Source organism: Macaca nemestrina, chromosome 14, assembly GCF_043159975.1.
Source record: "Macaca nemestrina isolate mMacNem1 chromosome 14, mMacNem.hap1, whole genome shotgun sequence".
NCBI classification, from domain to species: Eukaryota; Metazoa; Chordata; class Mammalia; order Primates; family Cercopithecidae; genus Macaca; species Macaca nemestrina.
The window spans coordinates 69,100,286-69,120,792 of record NC_092138.1 but is presented as its reverse complement, the minus strand read 5'-3'; the positions used below and the strand labels follow the sequence as shown (position 1 = coordinate 69,120,792).

The window sequence follows — 20,507 nt, the reverse complement described above, 5'->3', positions numbered from 1 at the left end:
TATGTTCTGGATGGTATTACCTAGGTTTTCTTCTAGGGTTTTTATGGTTTTAGGTCTAACATTTAAGTCTCTAATCCATCTTGAATTAATTTTCATATAAGGAGTAAGGAAAGGATCCAGTTTCAGCTTTCTACTTATGGCTAGCCAATTTTCCCAGCACCATTTATTAAATAGGGAATCCTTTCCCCATTTCTTGTTTTTCTTAGGTTTATCAAAGATCAGATGGCGGTGGATGTGTGGTATTATTTCTGAGGCCTCTGTTCTGTTCCATTGGTCTATATCTCTGTTTTGGTACCAGTACCATGCTGTTTTGGTTACTGTAGCTTTGTAGTATAGTTTGAGGTCAGGTAGCGTGATGCCTCCAGCTTTGTTCTTTTGGCTTAGGATTATCTTGGCAATGCAGGCTCTTTTTTGGTTCCATATGAACTTTAAAGTAGTTTTTTCCAATTCTGTGAAGAAAGTCATTGGTAGTTTGATGGGAATGGCATTGAATCTATAAATTACCTTGGGCAGTATGGCCATTTTCACAAAATTGATTCTTCCTATCCATGAGCATGGTATGTTCTTCCATTTGTTTGTGTCCTCTTTTATTTCACTGAGCAGTGGTTTGTAGTTCTCCTTGAAGAGGTCCTTTACATCCCTTGTAAGTTGGATTCCTAGGTATTTTATTCTCTTTGATGCTATTGTGAATGGGAGTTCATTCATGATTTGGCTGTCTGTTTGTCTGTTACTGGTGTATAAGAATGCTTGTGATTTTTGCACATCGATTTTGTATCCTGAGACTTTGCTGAAGTTGCTTATCAGCTTAAGGAGGTTTTGGGCTGAGACGATGGGGTTTTCTAAATATACAATCATGTCATCTGCAAACAGGGACAATTTGACTTCTTCTTTTCCTAACTGAATACACTTGATTTATTTCTCTTGCCTGATTGCCCTAGCCAGAACTCCAACACTATGTTGAATAGGAGTGGTGAGAGAGGGCATCCCTGTTTTGTGCCAGTTTTCAAGGGGAATGCTTCCAGTTTTTGCCCATTCAGTATGATATTGGCTGTGGGTTTGTCATAAATAGCTCTTATTATTTTGAGATATGTTCCATCAATGCCGAATTTATTGAGAGTTTTTAACATGAAGGGCTGTTGAATTTTGTCAAAGGCCTTTTCTGCATCTATTGAGATAATCATGTGGTTTTTGTCTTTGGTTCTGTTTATATGCTGGATTATGTTTATTGATTTGCATATGTTGAACCAGCCTTGCATCCCAGGGATGAAGCCCACTTGATCATGGTGGATAAGCTTTTTGATGTGCTGCTGGATTCAGTTTGCCAGTATTTTATTGAGGATTTTTGCATTGATGTTCATCAGGGATATTGGTCTAAAATTCTCTTTTTTGGTTGTATCTCTGTCAGGCTTTGGTATCAGGATGATGTTGGCCTCATAAAATGAGTTAGGGAGGATTCCCTCTTTTTCTATTGATTGGAATAGTTTCAGAAGGAATGGTACCAACTCCTCCTTGTACCTCTGGTAGAATTTGGCTGTGAATCCGTCTGGTCCTGGACTTTTTTTGGTTGGTAGGCTATTAATTATTGCCTCAATTTCAGAGCCTGCTATTGGTCTATTCAGGCATTCAACTTCTTCCTGGTTTAGTGTTGGAAGACTGTAAGTGTCCAGGAAATTATCCATTTCTTCTAGATTTTCTAGTTTATTTGCATAGAGGTGTTTATAGTATTCTCTGATGGTAGTTTTTATTTCTTTGGGGTCGGTGGTGATATCCCCTTTATCATTTTTTATTGCATCTATTTGATTCTTCTCTCTTTTCTTCTTTATTAGTCTTGCTATTGGTCTATCAATTTTGTTGATCTTTTCAAAAAACCAACTCCTGGATTCGTTGATTTTTTGGAGGGTTTTTTGTGTCTCTATCTCCTTCAGTTCTGCTCTGATCTTAGTTATTTCTTGCCTTCTGCTAGCTTTTGAATGTGTTTGCTCTTGCTTCTCTAGTTCTTTTAATTGTGATGTTAGGGTGTCAATTTTAGATCTTTCCTGCTTTCTCTTGTGGGCATTTAGTGCTATAAATTTCCCTCTACACACTGCTTTAAATGTGTCCCAGAGATTCTGATATGTTGTATCTCTGTTCTCATTGGTTTCAAAGAACATCTTTATTTCTGCCTTCATTTCGTTATGTACCCAGTAGTCATTCAGGAGCAGGTTGTTCAGTTTTCATGTAGTTGAGCGGTTTTAATTGAGTTTCTTAGTCTTGAGTTCTAGTTTGATTGCACTGTGGTCTGAGAGACAGTTTGTTATAATTTCTGTTCTTGTACATTTGCTGAGGAGTGCTTTACTTCCAACTATGTGGTCAATTTTGGAATAAGTGCAATGTGGTGCTGAGAAGAATGTATATTCTGTTGATTTGGGGTGGAGAGTTCTGTAGATGTCTATTAGGTCCGCTTGGTGCAGAGTTGAGTTCAATTCCTGGTTATCCTTGTTAACTTTCTGTCTCATTGATCTGTCTCATGTTGATAGTGGGGTGTTAAAGTCTCCCATTATTATTGTGTGGGAGTCTAAGTCTCCTTGTAAGTCTCTAAGGACTTGCTTTATGAATCTGGGTGCTCCTGTATTGGGTGCATATATATTTAGGATAGTTAGCTCTTCCTGTTGAATTGATCCCTTTACCATTATGTAATGGCCTTATTTGTCTCTTTTGATCTTTGATGGTTTAAAGTATGTTTTATCAGAGACTGGTATTGCAACCCCTGCTTTTTTTTGTTCTCCATTTGCTTGGTAGATCTTCCTCCATCCCTTTATTTTGAGCCTATGTGTGTCTCTGCATGTGAGATGGGTCTCCTGAATACAGCAAACTGATGGGTCCTGACTTTTTATCCAATTTGCCAGTCTGTGTCTTTTAATTGGAGCATTTAGTCCATTTACATTTAAGGTTAATATTGTTATGTGTGAACTTGATCCTGTCATTATGATATTAGCTGGTTATTTTGCTCGCTAGTTGATGCAGTTTCTTCCTAGCATCAATGGACTTTACATTTTGACATGTTTTTGCAATAGCTGGTACCTGTTGTTCCTTTCTATGTTTAGTGCTTCCTTCAGGATCTCTTGTAGGGCAGGCCTGGTAACAAAATCTCTAAGCATTTGCTTATCTGTAAAGGATTTTATTTCTCCTTCACTTATGAAACTTAGTTTGGCTGGATATGAAATTCTGGGTTGAAAATTCTTTTCTTTAAGAATGTTGAATATTGGCCCCCACTCTCTTCTGGCTTGTAGAGTTTCTGCCGAGAGATCTGCTGTTAGTCTGATGGGCTTCCCTTTGTGTGTAACCCGGCCTTTCTCTCTGGCTGCCCTTAACATTTTTTCCTTCATTTCAACTTTGGTGAATCTGACAATTATGTGTCTTGGAGTTGCTCTTCTTGAGGAGTATCTTTGTGGTGTTCTCTGTATTTCCTGAATTTGAATGTTGGCCTGCCTTACCAGGTTGGGGAAATTCTCCTGGATGATATCCTGCAGAGTGTTTTCCAACTTGGTTCCATTCTCCCCATCACTTTCAGGCACCCCAATCAGATGTAGATTTGGTCTTTTCACATAATCCCATACTTCTTGGAGGCTTTGTTCATTTCTTTTTACTCTTTTTTCTCCACACTTCTCTTCTCACCTCATTTCATTCATTTGATCTTCAATTGCTGATAATCTTTCTTCCAGTTGATCGAGTTGGTTACTGAAGCTTGTGCATTTGTCACGTATTTCTCGTGTTATGGTTTTCATCTCTATCAGTTCTTTTAAGGTCTTCTCTGCATTGATTATTCTAGTTATCCATTCTTCCATTCTTTTTTCAAGGTTTTTGGTTTCTTTGCGCTGGTTACATAGTTCCTCCTTTAGCTCTAAGAAGTTTGATTGACCGAAGCCTTCTTCTCTCAACTCATCAAAGTCATTCTCCATCCAGCTTTGTTCCGTTGCTGCCCATGAGCTGCGTTCCTTTGGAGGGGGAGATGCGCTCTGATTTTTTGAATTTCCAGCTTTTCTGCCCTGCTTTTTCCCCATCTTTGTGGTTTTATCTGCCTTTGGTCTTTGATGATAGTGACGTACTGATGGGGTTTTGGTGTGGGTGTCCTTTCTGTTTGTTAGTTTTCCTTCTAACAGTCAGGACCCTCAACTGTAGGTCTGTTGGAGTTTGCTTGAGGTCCACTCCAGACCCTGTTTGCCTGGGTATCAGCAGCGGAGGCTGCAGAAGATAGAATATTGCTGAACAGTGAGTGTTGCGTCTGATTCTCGCTCTGGAAGCTTCGTCTCAGGGGTGTACCCCGCCGTGTGAGGTGTGAGGTGTCAGTCTGCACCTAGTGGGGGATGTCTCCCAGTTAGGCTACTCAGGGGTCAGGGACCCACTTGAGCAGGCAGTCTGTCTGTTCTCAGATCTCAACCTCCGTGCTGGGAGATCCACTACTCTCTTCAAAGCTATCAGACAGGGACATTTACCTCTGCCGAGGTTTCTACTGCTTTTTGTTTAGCTATGCCTTGTCCCCAGAGGAAGAGTCTACAGAGGCAAGCCGGCCTCCTTGAGCTGTGGTGGGCTCCACCCAATTCGAGCTTCCTGGTGGCTTTGTTTACCCACTTAAGCCTCAGCAATGGCGGGCGCCCCTCCCTGAGCCTGGCTGCTGTCTTGCAGTTAAATCTCAGACTGCTGTGCTAGCAATGAGGGAGGCCCCGTGGGCATGGGACCCCCTGGGCCAGGTGTGGGATATAATCTCCTGGTGTGCTGTTTGCTAAGACCCTTGGTAAAGCACAGTATTAGGGTGGGAGTTACCCGATTTTCCAGGTGCTGTGTGTCTCAGTTTCCCCTGGCTAGGAAAAGGGATTCCCTTCCCCCTTGTGCTTCCCAGGTGAAGCGATGCCTTGCCCTGCTTCAGCTCTGCCTGGTTGGGCTGCACCAGCTGACCAGCACCAATTGTCCTGGCACTCCCCAGTGAGATGAAACCCGGTACCTCAGTTGAAAATGCAGAAATCACCCGTCTTCTGTGTCACTCATGCTGGGAGCTGGAGGCTGGAGCTGTTCCTATTTGGCCATCTTGGGCGTGTCCCCCCAAGGCCAAGTATTTACCACAGCAGTAAACATACATATTTTAAAATCTGTCCGTATGTTCTTTTCAAGATGTGTGTTTAAAAATGATCTTAATAGAATACGAATAAAAGGAGGTAAAAAAGTGACAGGCAAATGCAAGCAAAATTACAGTAAGGGTTGCCATATTAATAACAAGCGAGATACAGTATCAAACAAAAAGCAATAAAATGACAAAGAGGTTTATTTTACCTTGATAAATATTTCAATCTTCACTCGCTCAATGAATATCTATTAAGTGCCTGTTATTTGCAGTAGGCAAAAGTATACGTTGCTGAAAAATGAAGATATAATTGTGATGAACATTTATGCTCAAAACAAGAAAAAAGGAACACATATAAAGCAAAAACAGTTGAAATACATGAAGAAATGGTCAGAGACAATAGAGAAAAATTTAACAAACTTCTCAGCCTTTGATAGATGAAGTAAACAAAAATACAAAGCATATGATAATATAATTAGTTTGGTTATATCTATTATGCATAAGTAGTCTAATAAAGAATTCTATAGCTTATGACTAGAGATTTCATCTTTTTTCCAGCCACCATGGAACTTGTACAGAAGTTGATTGTATAATAGGCCACAAAGAAAATCTCAATAAATTCCAAAAGCAGACACTGCACTTGCCAAATTCTCAAAATAATGCAATAAAACTAGAAATTATAACAAAACTATAAATTAAATTTTAAAATACTCTCTGAATAAATCCTTGGCTAGGAATTAACTTAGAGCCTCAATCACAATCTGTTCGTTATGCGAAACAAGGCAGGAGAGCTCAGAAAGCTTGGTCTCCAAGTTAGGGCCCTAATGCTCACAGCCCTGGTGGTGCCAGATGCTGGGTGACTGAGATAGGGGAAGAAGGCCTGGGGAGCATGTAGGAGGCAGGTAGGTAGTCATCCATGGGAGCAAGTGCACTAGTGTTATGGTCCTGTAGACCCGGGTTCAAGTCCTGCTTCCACCTCTTATTAGCTATAGTGGAATTTTGAGATCACATTTTGGGGCTGCAGTCTGCTTATTCAAAACCAGCGGTGTTGAACTGCATCTGTGGCCCTCAATCCTCACTGAGCATCATAATCACCTGGAAAATTTTTAAATAATACTGATGCTTGGGCTAGATGCCCAGAGATTCTGATTCAGTTAGTTTGGAGTGGGACCAAGTCATCAGTATTCTTTAAAACCTCCCCAGATAACTCCAGTGTGCTGAGAACCCCAGAGCTAGATGATTTCTCAGATGTCTGTTAGTTCTGAAGTCCAGCAGTACTACTGGGCACCTGCAGTTTTTGCCCATGGAAGAAAGTTTCAGGAGACCAAAGCCAGAGGAACAGTGACGCAAAGCAATCTAATCAAAGCGTGCATTATCTCAAATGGTGCAGAAAATATCAGCGCCAGTTAATATTTTGCACCCAACATGATTTAGACCCGGGGCACATATTGTACTCCAAGCCTATCGTAAACACAATGGGCCATTTATTCACTGAACAGTAACCACGGTAATTACCCACAGGGAAAACATATGAGGTTGTTCAAGCAACAATTAATTGTGGACCTGGAACTAATGGGACAATAACGGTAAAGTAGCAACCAGAGTGTGATTCAGAAATCACATCAGAAAACCAATATTTTCCAAATTGTATTAGATAAGCATTTTGGGGGATGTGATGGTATATATGATGTCCCTGTCCTGAAATAGTTGCTCCCAGGTTTTTCTAATACCTCCTTCCCCTACTTGTGAGCATAGGAGGCTTGCAGTGTTGTTTTAATCTCGTGAGAAGAATCACAGACAGTAGGTTTGAGGGGACTGTAGAGAGCTTCTATTTCCCGCACTCACTATGGGACCTCAATGTCACCTGAAGGCAGGTGCGCAGACCTTGATTTGGTTGGAATGATCTTCTTTGTTAGTCTGATGGAAGCCACTGATTCTTTTTTTCAGAAAAATGTGCATGTCTGTCTGCACATACATGGCCATGCAAATGCTTTCCTACAGTTTTTAGGAGATTCACAGACACTTTGAAGCCCTTCTGTTCTCACTAGGTTGTGGTCCAGTCTCTGCTTGCACACCTCCAGACACAGGGATCTCACTACTTCTGAGGGCAGGTTTTCCATGGCCAGACAACTCTAATGTGAGTGTTCCTCAGTGTGTCCAGTTGAAATTTCTCTCTCTCATTAGTCCTCTTCTACCCAGAATCTTTGAACATTGACAAAAGTCATTCTACCCTTGACCTTTACCGGTCTTGGGGTGTCTCTATCTTTGTTGGATCTTAGAAGTTGGTTTCTACAGGGGCTCTGTAGCTTCAGGTAATGGCTGAATTACTGTTGTGTGGTCAGCTCCAATAGATAGCAGATCCAGCAAGTCTAGATAGTGGCTGTCTACCCTCTAAACCAGACATGGAAGGGAACAAATCTCTACTGCCCCCCACAAACTTTTGTAAGGGGAAAGTGGTTCTAGGGTGACAGAAGAAGCAATAAAGCAACTTCAGCTGGAGGCTGAAGGTACCAGATGTCGTTTCCCCAGATGCTGAAATTGGACCCTAGGATGTATCAAATCCAGAGCTCCTGCTGGGATAAGCAAGGGTTCGGGGAGATGGCTGGTGGCAGCAAAGACTGAGCTTGCTTCATCCTTGCTCTCTCTGGGTCAAAGGTTTGAATGAAACCTTTTTTAAAAGAAGAGAAGGAGGGAGGGAGAGAGGAAGGAAGGACAGACAGACTAGAAGAAACCATGGAGAAATTATTTTATAATCTCAGAGTAAGAGAGGCCTTTCTTAAATATGACACAAAACTTGAAGTCATAAAGGAAAAAAACTGATAAATTCATCCTCATAAAAAAAAACATGTCTACATGGAAATGGCACTATAAACAACATCAAGAAACAAAGTACAAACTGGGAGAAAAATTAGCAACTTATAAAGGGTTAGTTTTCTTAATATAAAAGATCATTTCTATAAACTGATAAGGAAGACTACAAGTCAAATTAGAAAACAAGCAAAAAATGTAAACTGTTTCCAGAAAGGAACTACCATTACTTTTACACATAGGAAGAAGCTGGGTGCGATGGCACGCCTGTAGTCATAGCGACTCAGGAGACTGAGGCCAGAGGCTTGAGCCCAGGGGTTCAAAACCAGACTAGGCAACATAGACCCCTTCTCTAAAAAGATTTTTAAATTAGCTAGGCATAGAGGCATACCCCTATAGTCCTAGCTACTCCGGAGACTGAGGCAGGTGGGGATCGCTGGAACCCAGGAGTTCCAGGCTGCAGTGAGCTATGATAGCACCACTGTACTCCAGTCTGGGCAGCAGAATGGACCCTGTCTCTAAATAATAAATAAAATTTTAAAAAGTAGAAGAAATACTCAACCTCATTCATACTAAGAAAAATGCAAATTAGAACTATAACAAGATACCATCTTTTCACCATCATACTGCAAAGATCAAAAACTATGATAACTACCTTCTGTGGCTCAGGCTAAGGGAAGGAACAGAGATCAGAGGAAGTGTTATGGAAGAGGTGACATTTAGGTTGGGCCTTCAGGGACAGACAATTAAAATCCAATTTAACAACTTAACTGGCACTTAAAAGAAAAAGAAGAAATAATAAAGAGATCGATGGACAGCTTTGACTACCAAGTGTAAATTAAAATACACACACATAAAATGTAAAGGCAAACACAAACTGAGATATTTGCAACAACTATAATAGCCTGAGTTTGAATGCTATACATATAAAATATCTTCATTAAATTCAATCAGAAAAGCATTAGAATACCACTCAAAAAATAAACAAAGGACATGAAAAAGTAATTGCTAAAATAGGATATGCTACTAGTTAATAACCATAGGAAAAAGTTCAGCATTATCTATAATCATGAATGCGATATGATTCAGGGTTTTATTTGGTGATAAATCATTATAAAATTAGAATAACATTTTTTACTCCCTCTGTTGGCAAAGATATGGTGAGATTGGCCCTCTAATCATTCTTGGCTAGTAAATTTGCAAACTGATAAAATATTTTTTGGAAATAAGTATAAATCTTTAAAGACTCATATTCTTTATCTGGGAAATTTTACATCACAGATTCTATCTTACGGAAACATCCCAAAATATAGAACAAAAAATGCTATGTACAAAGATGCCTGTAGAATAATATGATGATAATGACAAATTAGAAATAATAGAAATAACCCCAAATTAGAAACGATTCAGTAAATTATGGTATATTCATATGCTGGAATATTGTGCAGCTATTATAATGTTTGCAAAGAGTTTTTAAGGATACTGGTAAATGGGGAAAAACAGTTCAATTGTGCATGTAGAATGATTTCAGGATCTTTTTAAAAAATCCAATCACAGTGCATAGAAAAAGGACTGGGAAGGAATAGACGATAACATGAATGATGGTTCTTTAGGGAAGGGTAGATCATTGGCTATTTTTTCCCTTCTTTCTTCTTATTTTGCATTTTTAAACCTTCCCTTCCATTATGGTATGTTACTCTTACAATAAAAAAGTTTTAAAAATATCTGTCCCCATGTGTTTATGCTCCAAGTTGAAACTAACAGTCTCTATTCCAGTAGGAAAGACGCTGGGTCACAGCTGCGAGGCTCATCAGTAAGAAGTATTGTCTCTTTTGTGTCTTTCAGCTTTCTTTTGCTGCAACCACGCCTGTTCTAGCCGATAAGAAAAAATACCCTTATTTCTTTCGGACCGTCCCATCAGACAACGCGGTGAATCCAGCCATTCTGAAGTTGCTCAAGCACTACCAGTGGAAGCGCGTGGGCACGCTGACGCAAGACGTTCAGAGGTTCTCTGAGGTACGCTCGGCTCGTGTGGACACGGCCTCCCTTACTGCTTGCTGCTGTCATCTAGCAAGAGGCAATGTGGCTTAGTCAGGGATGGGTACTGTCACAGGGCTTTTAAGCAAGTGTTGGTTAGTGCGATCAAAGCTGTTTCACCGTTGACAAAATAGAGCTGGTAGCTGAGGAATTTCACTGTGCATGGGACTGGTGGAAACCATCATCAGGAGTGGACCTTCCCTGTCATTCTTTTTCTTGGCTACATCGTGTGGCTTATTCCCTCAGTGCCCCTGTGGGCTTGTCATTGTTATTGATGCTGTCATGACCGTCTAAGATCACAGAGTTCCACCAGGGGGTGTTCACCTGTGAGGAGAGTTTGGGGGAAGGGCTGGCTTGGACCGAAGATGCCAATGTCTTCTTGGATGGGGTAGAGTTTTGTTTGTTCTAAATGACTTACAAACACACCTTAATACATGGTAGGTGATTTTTTTGTTTTGTGTATGTGTTTTGTGGTGGAAAAAAAAAAAGCCAAAATAGAGGTAGGAAAAATGTAAACGTGTTGCTTTGCCCCAAGCCACCTAAATCATGCTTTCTCTCTGAAAGTTAACTCCGGCTTTCACTTTGGGGTTCATCTGCCTAGAACTTTTTCAATGTATTTGTTTTAAAGCCAAATGACTTCATACCATGTATATTCTTTTTTCACTTTACAACAGATCTTAGAAGCCTTGATTAACCTCATGGTTTAAAGGGACCTGGTGTTCTGTCAGTTGGGTATATCGTAACTTACTGAGCCAGCCCCTCTGAACGTTGACCACTTTTCAATGGCACAGCCATACTCTCATGCCTAGGTGTGCGTCTCGGCAGTAGACTTCTAGAAGTGGAATTGCTGGGCCATTTAAAATTTTGAGAGGGACGGACCTCCAAAAAGGCAGTTCTAATTTCTAGTCCCACCAACAGCATTTGAAAATTCCCGTTTTCACATATCCTTACTAACAGTGGATATTAGCAAATATTTGAAACATTAGCCTCACTCAGATGAGTACAAAATGACCTGTCTCTTTTCCCATTTGCTTTGTGCCTCCCACTTTCCTTTCTGTTCCCATGCGTGCTTTTGATACTTGGAGCCTCCAAAAACACAAGACAAACCAAGTGTTCTTAGCAGCCCAAGAGAAACAAACTTTAGCTGTGCGGAGAATTTCCATGTGTGAGTCAGGGGTCTAGACAGACCTCAGCGGGAGCGGTGGGGGGAGACACACAGCCTCTTACCAGCCTGGCAATGGGGAAAGGCCAGGCAGGGTGGCAAGAAAGTTGGGAGCAGAGCAGGGCTGGTAATCAGCAGACCTGGTTTCCACTCCAGCTCTGCACTTACCTTCTGAGGTTCTTGCCCCCTGTCTCTTCCATGGGAAAGAGAGACCACTTCATACACTGGCTGTGTGACCTTGGAGAAGTTACCTCACTTCTCTGAGCTCCGATTCCTCACCTGTAAAATGGGTACAATAACCTCTTGCATGCCTCCCTGCAGGGCTTCTGCCAAAATCCAATGAGTAATGGATTTGAAAGAGCTTTGTAAACTGTAAAGTTCATATACAGAGAGGGTTGTTTCTGGAGGTGCTTGAAAAGTGGAAGTGTTTGGCCCCACTGTCTGTGGGTATCCAAACAAGGCAAGCTTTTCCCAGGCAAGACTGCTCCTCACCTTCCCACCTCTCTGTTTCTCAGCCCCTAGGAGGAGGCACAAAGGGAACTTGACCTCCAGCGGGAGTGACTCATTGCCAAACGCTAAAGAGGTTTTTGCTGAAAGGCCGCCTTCATAGAGAAGCGAGAAATGTTCTAAAATGAGAGTGAAACAGGTGGATGGTGGAGGATAGGAAGGACTCATCCCATGGCCCCATTAACAATGGACTTTGCCAGGATTTGGAGAAATCTGCTTTTTTCTTTTTCTTTTTTTCTTTCTTTCTTTTCTTTTCTTTCTTTCTTTCTTTCTTTTTTTTTTTTTTTTTTTTTTTTGAGACAAAGTGTCGCTCTGTCGCCAGGCTGGAGTGCACTGGCGTGATCTCGGCTCACTGCAACCTCCACCTCCTGGGTTTAAGTTATTCTCCTACCTCAGCCTCCCGAGTAGCTGGGACTACAGGCACGTGCCACCACACTCAGCTAATTTGTGTATTTTTAGTAGAGACGGGGTTTCACCATATTGGCTAGGATGGTCTAGATCTCTTGACCTCTTGAACTGCCCACCTCGGCCTCCCAAAGTGCTGGGATTACAGGCATGAGCCACCGTGCCCGGCCAGACCTGATTTTTTCTAATAGCATGTTTAGCTGTCAGAGTCTGAAGGACCCTTAGAGACATATCTCCTACCCTCTTCATTTTGTAGAGGAGAAACTAAGGCCCAGAGAGGGAAGGGGACAAAGTTCAAGGTGTCAAGGCACCTCTGAAGTCATGAAAGATTGTTCACAGAAAAGTCAGGACTAAATTTTGGGGTCCTGAACCCCTCAGTTCAGACTTCCCATTGCTCCTTCTTTTCTTCTCTAGCTTCCCGGAATTGCATGGGAACTACCTGCCGGCAGCCTCAAGAGGTTTGAAATTCCCACCAGACTGGGTCTAAAGAGGGTAAATTGTGGGCCTTGACATTGGTTGGGTGCCTTATAGATTCCCAAAAACTCTCACAGACAGCCACCCTGTAAGGAGGAGTGATGGTTCCCATTTTACAGATGGGGAAACTGAGGTTTGCAGAGGGTGGGAGGCCTCTTGCCCCAGGGCACATGCTGGTAAAGAGCCCAGGCAGGGCTGGAAGCTGTACCGTCGGGCTGTTGTGTGTCCTCGCTCCATGGTCCTCACTGGGTAATCTCAGGTCTTGACTGTTGGGTAGCACATCTTTCCCCTTGCACAGCCGTGTCGGGGCCCTCAGCCAGGGTTTCAGGGCATCTCAGTGGGAAACCTCTCTTCCCGAGGACAGGATGCTGCTTGCTGGTATTGCTGGCAAGGACCCCTCTTGATTTAAATCTCTCAGCCCAGCTGACTCCTCTCTGTGCCCAAGGGCTTTGGCATCCCTCTCTCAATGTCTGGGCTGCATCACTGGAGTGCAGGCCCTGGAAACTTGCCAGGGGCTAACAGCTTTTCATGAGTGCAAAGGAAACTGGATTCCTTTTATGAAACTGGTCGATCAGCAGCGTCAAGCACTTCTGTTCCGGACTGGTGCACTGGAAGGAATGTCAAGTGAAAGCAATCCTGAAGTCGGAGGGGGTGGTGGAGGGGCTTTACTCCCACGGAGCTTATTATTGTGGCATTGGGACGGTGGAGGGGATAGAGGGCTGAGGGCCATCCTACCTAGGGACCAGCTGCTCCTGTGAGAACCCCCAGCCCCTCAGATTCAAGGTAAATGCATGGTAACCCAGAGGCTGCTCAGGACTTGGGTCCGAGGTACTGATCTCTAGGCCCACTTTGGCCAAGCATGGCTGTGTGACCCCAGGCAATTCACTTTCCCATGCTGATCCTAGGATGTATCAGATCTAGAGCTGCTGCTGGGACCAGGTTTCCATGGAGAGAATTGGTGGCTGGAAAGTTTCAACTTGCTCTGCCATGCTCCCTCTGGATGAAAGATGTAAATGAAACCAAAGAAGGAGGACTTGGTACCAGATGGGCTGATCTCTGAGTCCAGATTTGCTAAGTGATGACTGTGAGATCCTAGTCCTCGTAGAGATCCAGTTTTCCCTTGTGTAAAATGGGACTATTTATCCTACCTCGCAGGTACTGAAGATGAGATGGTTACGTGAGAAAACAGAAATGAAAGATCTGTGCATAGTAGGTGCTCACTAAATAGCCATTTGTTTCTCCAGGGATTCATGGGGCAAACTGGGAATGCATGTCCGTTCACTCAAAAAATCAGTGTGGCCTCCTATGTGCCATGGTCTGTGATAGGCCCTGTGCTGTGGAGGACCAGAGATCAATGACACTGGCTGGGGGTGAGTGGTGAGGCTTCCTACATTGAGTTCTCAACTCTGGCTCCTTGCTAGAATCACCAGGGAAATTTTGTTTTTAATACAAAATAAAATGTGCATTTTTGGATTTTCTTCCGTTTCCTTTTCTTCATTTTTAATACCCTTACTGAGATATAATTTACATATCATACAGTTCATCTGTTGTTAATATACAATTCAATTATTTTTTATAAATTTTTTATGTTGGCCAGGTGTGGTGGCTCATGCCTATAATTCCATCAGTTTGGGAAGCCACAGCGGGAGGATTGCTTGAGCCCAGGAGTTCGAGACCAGCCTGGACAACATGACAAAACCCTGTCTCTACAAAAAGAATACAAAAAATTAGCTGGGCATGAGGGTGCGCACCTATAGTTCCAGCTACCTGAGAGGCTTGAGCCCAGGAGTTCAAGGCTGCAGTGAGCTATGATTGCACTACTGCACACTTTTTGGGAGACAGTGAGACCCTGTCTCAAAAAAAAAAGAAGTATGTATTTGTGCAACCATCGCCACAATCCAGTTTTAGAACACTTCATCACTCTAAAAACTCCCATGTGCCCATTTGTAGTCAGTTCCACCCCCCAGCCCCAGGAATAGTTTTACCTTTTCTGGAAATTTCCTATAAATGGGATGAAAGAACACGCAGTCTTCTGCGTCTGGCTTCTTTCACTTAGTGCAGTGTTTGAGGCCCATCATGCTGTGGCATGTGGCAGTGGTTTGTTTCTTTCCACTGCTGAGTGGTAATCCCCTGTACATCTGGGGAGCCTTGAAAATCCTGATGCCCAGGTCATCCCCAGAGCAATCACGCTGAATGACCCTGGCATTGGAGCCTGTCCAAGCTCTCCAGGTGGCTTCAGTGTGCCGCCAGCGTTGAGAACCCCTGTTCTGCATAATTGGCTGGGAGTCAGGAGCTCAGGGTAGAAGTGACGCCCTCTGGTGGTGGGAGACCTTGAGCTCAAAGTAGCCCCAATCTACCTGGTGGCCTCCGTCTACTTGGTGGCCCTCAGCAGGCCTGGGGACAGAGGAGCAGGATGGAGAAGGTGGAGGGAGGCCTTGATCCAGCACTGGGGCCCCACCAGATGGAAGACAACAGTGGGGGTGTGAAGAGTTGGGGTGGTCCACGAAGTCTGGGTTGGAGAGGGATAGGCAGGCCAGTAACCCGTGTGCACATTGAGGGGCTGCAGTAAGGAGCTGGAGCGTTGGGAGGCTGTGGACAGAGCCAGAAGAGGAGCATAAGTACTGAGAGGCCAGGCCCTGGTGATGTGTGAAGACCCCTTGTGGCATGGAGGTGCTGGTCACTGGAATTCAGGTCAAGGAGCTGAGAGGCCATTGTGCTGAGTGCCGTTACATGGGCACTGCAGGCACAGGAGGGAGATAGAGCTTGGGGTGGAGAGGAAGGCAGTGGGCAGGGGATGCCTAGGAAGACAGCAGAGGGAGGCAGGGGCATTTGGGTCTCTCTCCCTTTTCAAGTCTTATGATCTACCCAGCCATCCTCACCAAGTTATTCTTTGGGCTCTCAATTCTGTGTTGCAGTTAACCAACTAAGTGCTTAAGTGCCCATAAGCCAATCACTTGCCGTCTTTGGGTCTCAGATTCCCCTTCTGTAAGCTAAGAGAATTGGGCCAGTTGACCTCTAAGATCCCTCTTAGCTCAAAGAATTTTGGATTCTAGGATGTGAGCTTATGGAGACCTGGCCTTTGACCCTGATCCTGCCACTCCCAGTGACATGGCCATGAGAATTACTTAGCCTCTTTGTGCCTCTGTTTTGTTTAAGAGACTACTTTTAGAGGATTTTAGATTCATAGCAAAACTGAGAGGAAGGTACAGAGATTTCCCATACGCTCCCTGCCCCCACATAGGCACAGCTTCCTCATTGTCACCATCCCTGTCAGAGTGGCCCATTTGTTACAACTGATGAATCTCCATTGACACGGCATCATCACCCAGACTCTAGAGTTTACATTAGGGTTCACTCTTGGTGGGGTATGTTGAATGGTTTTGGACAAATGCATAATGACATGTATTCATCATTATAGTATCAGAGTATTTTCACAGCCCTAAAAGTCCTCTGTCTTTTTACTGATTCCCCATAGTTTGCCTTTTCCATAATGTTGTTTAATTGGAATCATACAGAATGTAGCCTTTTCAGATTGGCTTATTTCCCTTCTTTAATATGCATTTAACTTTCCTCCATGTCTTTTCATTGCTTGATAGCTTGTTCAGTTTTAGTGCTGAATTAACACAGCTGTCCCTTAGGAACCATGGGGGATTGATTGGTTCCAGGACCCCCGTGGGTACCAAAATCTGAGGATGCTCAAGTCCCTGATATAAAATGGTGTCGTGTTTGTATGTAACCTATGCACATCCTCCCATATTCTTTAAATTATCTCTAGATTACCTTTAATACCTAATACAGTATAAATGCTAGGTAAATAGTTGTTACACTGCATTGGGTTTTTTTGCGTGTTATTTTTTTGTTGCTCTGTTGTTATTTATTTATTTATTTATTTTTAAAATATCCTCCATCCTGACTGAGTGTGGTGGCTCATGCCTGTAATCCCAGCACTCTGGGAGGCTGAGGTGGGCAGATCACCTGAGGTCAGGAGTTCAAAACCAGCCTGGCCAACATGGTGAAACTCCGTCTCTACTAAAAATACAAAAAAAAAAAAAAAAAAAATTAGCTGGGCATGGTAGCGGGTGCCTGTAATCTCCGCTACTTGGGAGGCTGAGGCAGGAGAATCACTTGAACCTGAGAGATGGAGGTAGCAGTGAGCTGAGATGGCACCACTGTCCTCCAGCCTGGCAACAGAGTGAGACTCTGTCCCCTCCGTGCCACAACCCCCTTGCCCCCCGCTGAAAAAAAAAAAAAAAATCCTCACTCCATGGTTGGTTGAATCCATGGATGAAGAGCCTGTGGTTACCAAAGGTCAACAGTATCCGTTGTCAGGATGTACCACAGTTTATCCATTCACCTACTGAAGGATATCTTGGTGACTTCTAAGTTTTTGCAATTATTAATAAAGCTGCTCTAAACATCCATGTGCAGGATTTTGTGTGGACATCAGATTTCAGCTTCTTTGGGTAAATACCAAGGAGTTCCATTGCTGGATCATCTGGTAAGGGTATGTTTCATGTTGTAAGAAAACGCCAAACTGTCTTCCAAAGTGGCTGTACCATTTTGCATTCCCACTAGCAATGAATGAGAGTTTCTGTCACTCCCCATCCTCTCCAGTATTTGGTATCGTCAGTGTTCTGGAGTTTGGCCATTCTAATAGATATGCAGTGGTATCTTGTTTTAATTTGCATTACCCTCATGTCATATGATGTGGAGCATCTTTTCATAGGCTTCTTTGCCATCTTTTTTTCATCTTGAGCATAAGGATAATAATAGCACCTACCTCTTAGGGTTTTTGGGAGGATTCAATGTGTTAGGATACTTAAAGTCCGAAGAAAAGTGCCTGGCTCATCCTTAACGCCATGCAAGGGGCAGCTGTTGTTTTTATTATCATCCAGAATCAGGTTCCTTAGCCCGTGGCTGGCCCCCATTCAGGAGCCCCACTGCATGGCTGAGTTTCTGTGCCTGCCATGAGCATGGCTGCCTTTCCCTTTTCTCCCTCCAAGCTCCAAGACTCCCCACCTAGTCACTGGTCCTCAGTGATCTCAAGGCTTCTGAGGCTGACCTTTCCGTACTGATGACCTCTCTCAAGTGGCAGACCCCACTGAGGTGAGGCCCTTAATCTGCCCAAGACCAAAAGGTCACCAGCTGCAGAGTTTCCTCTTCAAAGCACCTGCCCTTTCAGGCCCTCCAGGGCCCTGCCTAGCCCTTTGAAACCTTCCCCCCTTGCTAAGTTGCCATCTGCCCCACCAAAAGGGCCTCAGGTCAACTCCTCTAAAGTTACTACTTACTCTTCCAGAGTAGTTGCCTGGGAGACACTTCTGCAGGGAAGGACAGGGAGATCCTGGGCTTGCATCTGATCTAGAAGCCACTCTTGTTAGAATCATCATCCTCTCCTGCTGCTCTGAGCAGGAACAAGCTCCTTAGCATGGCTAGAGACCCTTTATGGTCTCCCTGAGGCCTCCTCCTCTGTCTCACCTGCAGTCCCTTCTTCCTTTGCCCCTTTGGTCCAGCCACACCTCCATGCTGGCTTCTCTCTTGGCAGGAACATCCTGCCCTCCATCTGACTCAGCCTCCCCAGCTGGCTCCAGGTATGCCGTCTCTGTGCTCTTCCTCCTCAGTTTTCTCCCCATACCAGTTCTTTGCATGATGCAGCACAAGACACCATTTGCTTCCTCATCTCTCACCCACTGTTACTGGACTGGAGATGAGATGAGATGATGGATGAGAGCCACAGCGGATGCCTGTGTCCCCTCACCCTGCATGCTCCCTGGTACAGACGTGTTCAGTGAGGATTTCGGTACATGATTCCTGATCCATTAGGCCAGATTCTTAGGGACAAATGCAGTTCTTTCCTTCCTGTTGTCCTGAGTCCACCTGTTCCTGGGATGGTGAGATAAAGGTGTAAGGGGTGCAGAGAAACCCCAGCCTCAGTATCCAGGCTTGTGATGAGTCGATTCCCTCTCTTGACTGCCTCCTGCCTGAGTCACCTGGGCCATCGGAATAGCAGCAGGGAATAATGGATGATTCTAACAAGGGTGACCCGTAGGTTAGATGCAAGCCCAGGGTCTCCCTGTCCTCCCCTGCAGGAGTGTCTCCCGGGATACTGCTCTGGAAGAGTAAGCAGTAACTCTAAAGGAGTTGACCCGAGGCCCCTTTGGTGGGACAGATGGCAACTTGGCAAGAGGGTATGGTCACAATGGGCCAGGCAGTTCTGGAGAGCCAGCAAGTCTGACTCCTGCAGAATTCTACGCAGGTCCTGCCATCATTTCTCAACTTGAAGTCTTTTTTGGATGTGACATTGTTTGTTGGTGGAAATTCTTCTAGAGATCTCAATGGAAAGTTCTGGACCAGCCACTGGCATCAACAGTCCCCGGGAACCTGCCACGTGGTTGCTTATAGGGGATGTCGGTGTTGGGCTTTGGGAATGCACACATGGTAGTTTGTGTCTAAGTTAATTTTCCTGACTTTGTCATCCTGGGAGAATTTTTTCCTGAGTTGTTAATCCTCTTTTCAGGATTGGGCAATACTGAGTTCTACACCAGTGGTTCTCAAAGTGTGGTCCCTGGACCAGCATCATCAGCAGGACCACCTGGGCTCTGTCCCAGCCCCAGTGAATCAGACACTGTGGGATGGGCTCAGCTTTATGATTTTGATGCAGCTAGAGTTTGAGAACCACTGCACTGAAGGAATGGACAGCCTTCAGGTGGGACCACTGTGCTCCCAAGCTCACGTTAGCTAAGAACAAGGCCAGGCACACTTGGAGGGTGGAGCCACCTCTGAGCTCTGCCCTTGGCATCCTTCCTGGCTGCAGGATCACCTGGGCTGCCAGCGTATCTGCAGATCTTTTCTCATTAGGAGACAGAGGGGACTCCCGACGGATCAGATTCTAATCCTAATCGTACTAGTGCCCCACCTCTGGTCCCAACTTTTATCTGAAGAACTTATTAATGCTTTTAGGTGACTTGGCTGCCTGCCCAAGCAAGCATCCTCTCCTCTGTGCTCTTCCCTCGAGCTCTGCAAGGGGCCAGGCCTGCAGGTCAACCAGCAGGAACAACTTCTTCTCTGTCCTGTCCAGACCTTGGTGGCTGTTTATGGCAGCCTCTTTGGCATTTGAAGGGTTGGGGTAGGTCCATTATTTCCCAGAGATGGTTTAAATATATGATATGACTTTTGTATAATTTTAATAGCTCTGTATTTGTGTTATACACTAGGAAAAAGTAAAATGATGACTAGCAAATCAAAACTTTACTTCATGGATGTTATTGCTTAGGATGGAACCCCTGTTTAAAAAGTGAGACCATTCAATTGAAAATACTAATTAATGCTTGCATAGGTGGTGCACGGACACGGTGAAATGGCCTCTAAGAGGTGCAGAAGTGACTGAAGTTTGGAGACCACTGGGATGAATAAAAAGCACTTAGCTGCCTGTTTATTTAACTCATGAGGGTAGGTGGGTGAAGGGTGGAGAGTGGGACTGGCAATAGGCTTCTCCTTGAAGCTCTGATCCAAAGCAGATAATCAATGGGAAAGGCATTTGACCAATGTCAAGAATCAGCCCCACAGGCCTTCAGTCTTCTGCTGAGGCTCCACAGGGACAGATCTTGGGGTTCCAGCAACACTTGTTCTTTCATGCGAATGTCCCCCATGGGAATTGCAGCCCACTAGCAGGTGCTCTGTCCTACCCACCCTGGAAGAGTGGGAAGACCCCCCCTGGGTGAATGCCACCACCTGTCAGGGGCTCCAGTCTCTAGTGCTTCTGCCATCTTGGAGCGGTGTGTGTACATCTGCTGCATTTCCAGGATGTTTTGCTCAGTGGTGGCTGCCATGGCTAAGCCTGCCGAAAAGAAGACAGATGTCCGAGCTTGGATGCCTTTGTCTGGCTCAGAGCTCCTGTCCTCGGAACAGATGGCCCACTAGTCTCCTCCTCCCTCCACTCCAGAGCAGAGAGAAGATGGCTGTCCCATTTGTGGTTCAAAAGGAAGACCTCGGGACCTAGTGGATGGTTCCCTCTAACACTCC

General features: G+C 44.4%; 1 protein-coding gene across 1 annotated transcript in view; it reads left to right on the top strand.

Moving 5' to 3' along the window:
* The window catches only part of LOC105477203 (gamma-aminobutyric acid type B receptor subunit 2), a 419,718-nt gene that overhangs the window by 164,456 nt on the left and 234,755 nt on the right, over positions 1-20,507 (top strand). Inside the window, exon 3 of the mRNA XM_011733608.3 lies at positions 9,749-9,919. Within this exon, the coding sequence (XP_011731910.1) occupies positions 9,749-9,919 (171 nt within the window). The remainder of the gene's footprint in view (positions 1-9,748; positions 9,920-20,507) is intronic.